This window comes from Tribolium madens, unplaced genomic scaffold (genome assembly GCF_015345945.1).
Source record: "Tribolium madens isolate multiple individuals breed KSU strain unplaced genomic scaffold, Tmad_KSU_1.1 Scaffold_19;HRSCAF=116;Tcas5.2_LG9, whole genome shotgun sequence".
NCBI lineage: Eukaryota > Metazoa > Arthropoda > Insecta > Coleoptera > Tenebrionidae > Tribolium > Tribolium madens.
In genome coordinates this window covers 2,344,625-2,350,404 of record NW_025400983.1, presented here as the reverse complement: position 1 = coordinate 2,350,404, position 5,780 = coordinate 2,344,625, and the positions used below count along the sequence as shown (strand labels likewise).

At 37.5% G+C, this 5,780-nt stretch overlaps 2 protein-coding genes across 3 annotated transcripts; both read left to right on the top strand.

Annotated features, from left to right (window-relative positions):
* Positions 1-1,308: 1,308 nt before the first annotated feature.
* Positions 1,309-2,851, top strand: LOC123013347 (aldo-keto reductase family 1 member B1-like). 2 transcript variants are annotated; one of them, XM_044411812.1, is made up of 6 exons: positions 1,309-1,415; positions 1,465-1,614; positions 1,661-2,032; positions 2,080-2,327; positions 2,372-2,632; positions 2,682-2,851. In XM_044411812.1, the coding sequence occupies exons 1-6, from the start codon at positions 1,383-1,385 to the stop codon at positions 2,719-2,721; spliced, it is 1,104 nt and encodes a 367-aa protein (XP_044267747.1). In that variant the 5' UTR covers positions 1,309-1,382; the 3' UTR covers positions 2,722-2,851. The 2 variants fall into 2 exon arrangements, with proteins under 2 accessions (XP_044267747.1, XP_044267755.1); XM_044411820.1 differs by having other exon boundaries at positions 1,310-1,614.
* An 89-nt stretch (positions 2,852-2,940) lies between these two features.
* On the top strand, positions 2,941-4,647 carry LOC123013984 (DNA primase small subunit). Its single transcript, XM_044412871.1, has 6 exons — positions 2,941-2,997; positions 3,052-3,265; positions 3,310-3,829; positions 3,879-4,292; positions 4,349-4,542; positions 4,590-4,647. Exons 2-6 carry the CDS (start codon positions 3,163-3,165, stop codon positions 4,607-4,609), a joined length of 1,251 nt encoding a protein of 416 aa, XP_044268806.1. The 5' UTR covers positions 2,941-2,997; positions 3,052-3,162; the 3' UTR covers positions 4,610-4,647.
* The last annotated feature ends 1,133 nt before the right edge of the window (positions 4,648-5,780 follow it).

Below are 5,780 nucleotides of genomic sequence, written 5' to 3'. Positions count from 1 at the left end.
CTATTGGCAACACTGAATTATTGGTAATCCCTTTAATTTGTTACTTTAGAATTTCAGGTGACGGCTAAATGAGCCGTCCTAATACCTATAAGAGTTTGACGTTTAAATTTGAAAGTCAAGATTGCCAAACTAAAATTTTAAATTTGACACTAACTTGAAGTAAAAAATCATAATCATTTACAGTCACCTTCTATAATAATATAAATTCTAAGTTTTTTTTTGCTGGTCCATGTTTCCCGGATTTACTCTATTTTATCAGTCCTAAAGTCTAAATAAAATACTACGACTCTTAAAGAAATATTTAAAAAAAAACGCATTTTTTAGAGTCTAAAAACACAAAATGGTGCATAAAACGTTCTAGAAACAAAAAATAGGAGTAATATTTTTGAAAAGTCTTTTGTGTTATATCACTAGTAAAGTTGCATTTATTAAATAATGCAAAAATTAGTTTAGATTTAAACAAATCTAGGCCACTAATTCTCTCCAATGTATGGCAATTTGCCTATATTAGTGTCGAGGCGTTTAATTGATTGCATAACTCGCCACTACCAAATTACATAATATAAACACAAAAACGTTTCAGCTGTTATTTTTTAACCCCAATCCACTCCCATGTTTAATAAAGCAAGAAGTGGCATAAAACTGGTGCTTTTTTGCGTGTAAATCCCCGGTTTTTTAATCTTTGTATTTGCAGCTTCGTTTTTTTTCCAAAACTTTTGACAATAAGTCACGAATTAATTGTCAATACTTCCATTCTGCGTTGTTTCATAAAGTGGGCTTGCAGATGTACTTGAACTTGAAGTAAAAAATCACAATCATTTACAGTCACCTTGTATAATAATATAAATTCTATTTTTTTTCCGCTGGTTTATGTTTCCCGGATTTACTCTATTTTATCAGTTTTAGAAACTAAATAAAATACTACAACTTTCAAAAAAATATATTCTTAAAAAAACGCATTTTTTAGGGTCTAAAAACACAAAATGGTGCATAAAACGTTCTAGAAACCAAAAATAGGAGTTGTATTTTTGAAAAGTTTTTTGTGTTAATATATGTGGTGTATGATGGATAGATAGGAGCAGAGACACTCGCCGGTGGCGTGGTGGCGTAGGAAAACTAAATTTCTGTTTCGACAAAAATTTTATCGAAGCTAATTTGATAAAAGTTATAATTAGATAAAACAAGTCAAGGGCACGTGCATTATTAAATAAATAATGCAAAAATTAGTTTAAATTTAACCAACTATAGGCCACTAATTCTCTCCAGTGTATGGAAATTTGCCTATATGGCGTTTAATTGGTTGCATAACTCGCCACTACCAAATTACATAATATAAACACAAAAACGTTTCAGCTGTTATTTTTTAGCCCCAATCCACTCCCATGTTTAATAAAGCAAGAAGTGGCGTAAAACTGGTGCTGTTCTGCGTGTAAATCCCCGGTTTTTTAATTTTTGTATTTGCAGCTTCGTTTTTTTTCCAAAACTCTTGACAATAAGTCACGAATCAATTGTCAACACTTCCATTCTGCGTTGTTTCATAAAGTGGGCTCGCAGATGTACTTGAAGCTTCCCAGTGGGGCAAAAATGCCGGTTTTGGGTCTGGGGACTTGGGAGGTGAGCTGTGGTAATTTGGTGCCAAATAATGTTTTTTGGTGATTAGGCAATAAGCGATGAGGAGATCGAAACAGCGGTGAACACCGCACTTGACTTCGAGTATCGTCACATCGACACGGCGTGGGTGTACGAAAACGAGGGGGCTATCGGGAAAGTTTTGAAAAAACGCTTCGCTTCGGGGCTGAAACGGAAGGATGTTTTTATTACGACGAAATTGCCTATGACGGGGGTGCACCCCGAGAGGGTGTCCATGTTCATGGAGAAGTCTTTGGCGAATTTGCAATTGGATTACGTCGATTTGTACTTGATTCATTTCCCTGTTGGTTGTAAATATTACGAGGGGGAGACGAGGCCCAAATTCAACGATAAAGGGGAGATTGAGACTGAGGGGAGGACCGATCATGGGGCCCTATGGAAGGTCCCCTATTGTTCATTTATTTACTCCACTCACTGCTAAAATTGTAGAAAATGGAAGAGTTGGTCGATTCGGGAAAGGCGAAAAACATCGGTTTGTCAAACTACAACATTTCCCAAATTGAAACAATCCTGCAAAACGCCAAGATTAAGCCTGCGGTGCTCCAAGTCGAGCTCCACGTCTATTTACAACAACGCGAACTTGTGGAATTTTGCCAGAAAAACAAAATTGTTGTCGTCGCTTACTCCCCCTTGGGGAATCCCGGGATGAACAAATTCCTGCAAAAACTGGGCCAACAGTACGTTTTGTGGCTGTTTGACGTCTCAAGACCCTTTTTTCCAGGCCGAGACAGTTAGCAAACATCCTGGAAGACCCAGTCGTTGGCGAAATCGCCAAAAAACACAAGAAAACCCCGGCGCAAGTCGCGTTGCGATTCTTGGTACAGAGGGGCTGTGCTGTCATTCCCAAGAGTGTAACGCCGAAAAGGATCGATGAGAATCGCAAATTGTTCGATTTTGTTTTGAGTGATGAGGAAATGAAGGCTTTGCAGGGGCTAGATGTGGGGGAAGCGGCCAGAGTCTGCGATTTTAAGGTTTTTGGGGGGTAATCACCAATTGGGCCATTTTGGCACGTTTCAATGTGTGGGTTTTAGACTTGACAAGCACCCCGACTTCCCGTTCACACGACAGTGAACCTTTTGCCCCCAAAACTGGCAAATTACAGGAAATATAAAATTGTGGTGTAATGCTGGTTGCATACACTCAAAGTACCAATTGAGACTAATTGAATTATTACGCAACAAATAAACTAATTAATGACAAATTGGAGGTGTATTTTATTCAACAACATATTAATTACAGTTTAGTAAATAAAACAATTAATTATATGGAGTAAATGAGTAAAATTTAATTGTATTGTTGGTTGCCTAAACTCAAAGTAGGAATAAATTAAAAATGCATTATTATTAGGTAAGAAATAAATAAACCAAAGATTAGTGTATTTTATTCAACTGCAATTTATAGAATTGATTGTTTTATTATCCAAAACTTCTTTTGCTTAATCCCTAACCTCAAATGTTCCCCGTTACATAACCACACTTTTTTTGGCGGGAAAAACAGTGCTTGTGTTTCACCATGTGTGCGTCCATTTATAACGAAGACAACCTCCCTGACTTGCTCCCCATTTACTACAAGCGTCTTTTCCCCCATTCAGCGCTCTACAAGTGGCTTTGTTACGGTGAGTGGTCTCAAAACGTGAATTTTGCTAAAGTGGCCCCCCAGGTGACCCCGACAAGTTCAACCGGCGCGAAATCTCGTTCACTCTAGTGGGGGACATCTATCTCCGGTACCAGAGCTTTAACACTGTGGATAATTTCGCCCAGGCCCTCCATAGCCGTTTCCCTGTTAAAATCGACATTGGGGCCACTTACAACGAGAAGCTCGAGGGGGGCAACTCGAGTTTCAAAGTCCCGGTTGAGCGAGAGGTCGTGTTTGATATCGACATGACTGACTACGACGCCGTTAGGACTTGTTGCACGGGGGCTGGGGTGTGCCCCAAATGCTGGAAATTTATGGTGATTGCGTGCAAAATCCTGGATGCGAGCTTGAGGGAGGATTTCGGGTTCGAGAACATCTTGTGGGTGTTCTCGGGGCGCCGGGGGATCCATTGTTGGGTCGCTGATAAGAAAGCGAGAATTCTGGATGATAATCAACGGTCGGCGCTTGCCGAGTATTTGACGTTGCTACGAGGGGGCCTCTCGGTGCGGAAAGTCAAGCTTTACAACATGCATGTGGCCACTGAGTAATACTTTGCGTCCCAAGTGCCGCAACACTCAATTTCTCACTTCTAGGAGAGCCTTGAAAGTCATCGATGAGTATTTCGAGAAGTCGATTCTTGTCGAACAAGACATTTTGGGGACTTTTGAGCGGTTAGACGCCTTTTTGGGGAACATTGAGCCCGATGTTAGCCCCCTTTTTCGCGAGGCTTTGACCAAAGTCCACACGTCAGCGGAGCGCTGGCGCGCCTTCGTTGACACTTTCCATACTCTCTACCAGGAGCAAAAAATACCAAAATACTACAAGTATTTAGTCGAAGAAATGAAAATTTACTATGCGTACCCCCGACTTGACATTAACGTCACCAAAAGCCTTAATCACTTGCTGAAAGCCCCCTTTTGCATTCACCCCAAAAGTGGGAAAGTTTCGGTGCCTTTCAAGGCCAAGTTTATCGAGAGTTTTGACGTCGACGCGGTGCCCACTGTTAGGTAATTAACTACACATTTTCAGTGTCGTGTAGTTTAGTTTTGCATCGCATTTTCAGCCAACTTTTGGACGAGGTCAACTCATACGATGCCAAAACTAAAGCCCAGGAGCAAGCTTTAGCTGAAAATTCCCAAACCAGTGTTAAAATAAAAGATTATAAAAAGACGAGTTTGCTGAAATATGTGACAATCTTCTTTGAGTTTTTGAGGGGCTTGCAGGCTTCAGCCGCCCGTGACAGAGCCATCAAAAATGGTAATTTTTATTCCTGAAAAAATTAATTTTATTGTGTTATTTTCCAGGAACTGTGATGGAATATTAAACATTTAATTTGTTTTTTATTACCCTTTTGTTACTAATCTTTAAATAAATAACTTAGATTTATTTGCTTTTTGTTTTATTGTTTTATACCATTTTTACCTTTTACGCGACAAAAAAATAAAAAAAGGTGACTATAAAGGATTTAAAAAAGTGCAAAAAACGATATATTTTTTATTTTGTAAATTTCGTATATTGAAAATTGTTAATGTTTTAAACTATTGGTAATTATGTAAAATGTTTCGGAAAATCGATTGATGTCGAGAAAACCGTGAAATTTTTAATAGTTTAAAAGTTATAGTCGAGTATAGGTATTGCTTGTGTTTGTTTTCATTAGTAATTTGCTTAATAACTAATTGTCACAGGACAATGATCTTTTTTTCATAAAATGGGAAATGTAATTTGCTTTCTAACAATAACAAACACAAAGCGGTTGACCAAAAATTTTTTAGCAAAAACTGAAAAAATTATATAACTTCGAATTGCACTTCTAGAGGAATGGGGGACTCAGAAAAATGCATAAAATCTTGTAGACATGCGAAACATACTATTTTTGAAAAGTTTGTCTATGATTGAATATATTGGGCTACAGCAGAGACACCGACTAGAGACGTGGTGGCGCAGCGCCACAATTTTTTTAATAAAAAATTAAAAATATTTGCATTATTTAATAGATAATTTAAAGCATAGTTTGATATTTTCTTCGTTTTTTGTTCTAATTCTCATATCCTCGGTGCATAAGCATAAGAGAGTATAAGCATAAGAGAGCATAAGCATAAGACAGCATAAGCATAAGCATAAGAGAGCATAAACATAAGAGAGCAAAAGCATAAGAGAGCATAAGCATAAGAGAGCATAAGCATAAGAGAGCATAAGCATACGAGCACAAGAGAGTAAAGCATAAGACAGCATAATAGAACATGAGCATAAGAGAACGTAAGCATAAGAGAGCATAAGCTTAAGAGCATGAACATAGGATTAAGAGCATAAGCTTAAGAGCATGAGCATAAGCATAATAAAACACATTAGAGCTTTCTTATCGCAAAAAATCAAAATGATCTAATTTTTTTTATTTAATAAACTTAATTAGAAAATCTTTTACTTAAATTTGAAACTAAGAGCCAGATTCATAACCTAAAAGTCAGTATTATTTTTTATTTTTATTATTTTTTTAT

Coding starts and splice junctions, on each gene's coding strand:
- LOC123013347 (XM_044411812.1), top strand. CDS start 1,383: ATGTTTAATAAAGCAAGAAGTGGCGTAAAACTG. Junction 2,328..2,371: donor CTGCAAAAACTGGGCCAACA/GTACGTTTTGTG, acceptor CCTTTTTTCCAG/GCCGAGACAGTTAGCAAACA. Junction 2,633..2,681: donor GATTTTAAGGTTTTTGGGGG/GTAATCACCAAT, acceptor TGTGGGTTTTAG/ACTTGACAAGCACCCCGACT.
- LOC123013984 (XM_044412871.1), top strand. CDS start 3,163: ATGTGTGCGTCCATTTATAACGAAGACAACCTCCCTGACTTGCTCCCC. Junction 3,266..3,309: donor CTACAAGTGGCTTTGTTACG/GTGAGTGGTCTC, acceptor GTGGCCCCCCAG/GTGACCCCGACAAGTTCAAC. Junction 4,543..4,589: donor TGACAGAGCCATCAAAAATG/GTAATTTTTATT, acceptor GTTATTTTCCAG/GAACTGTGATGGAATATTAA.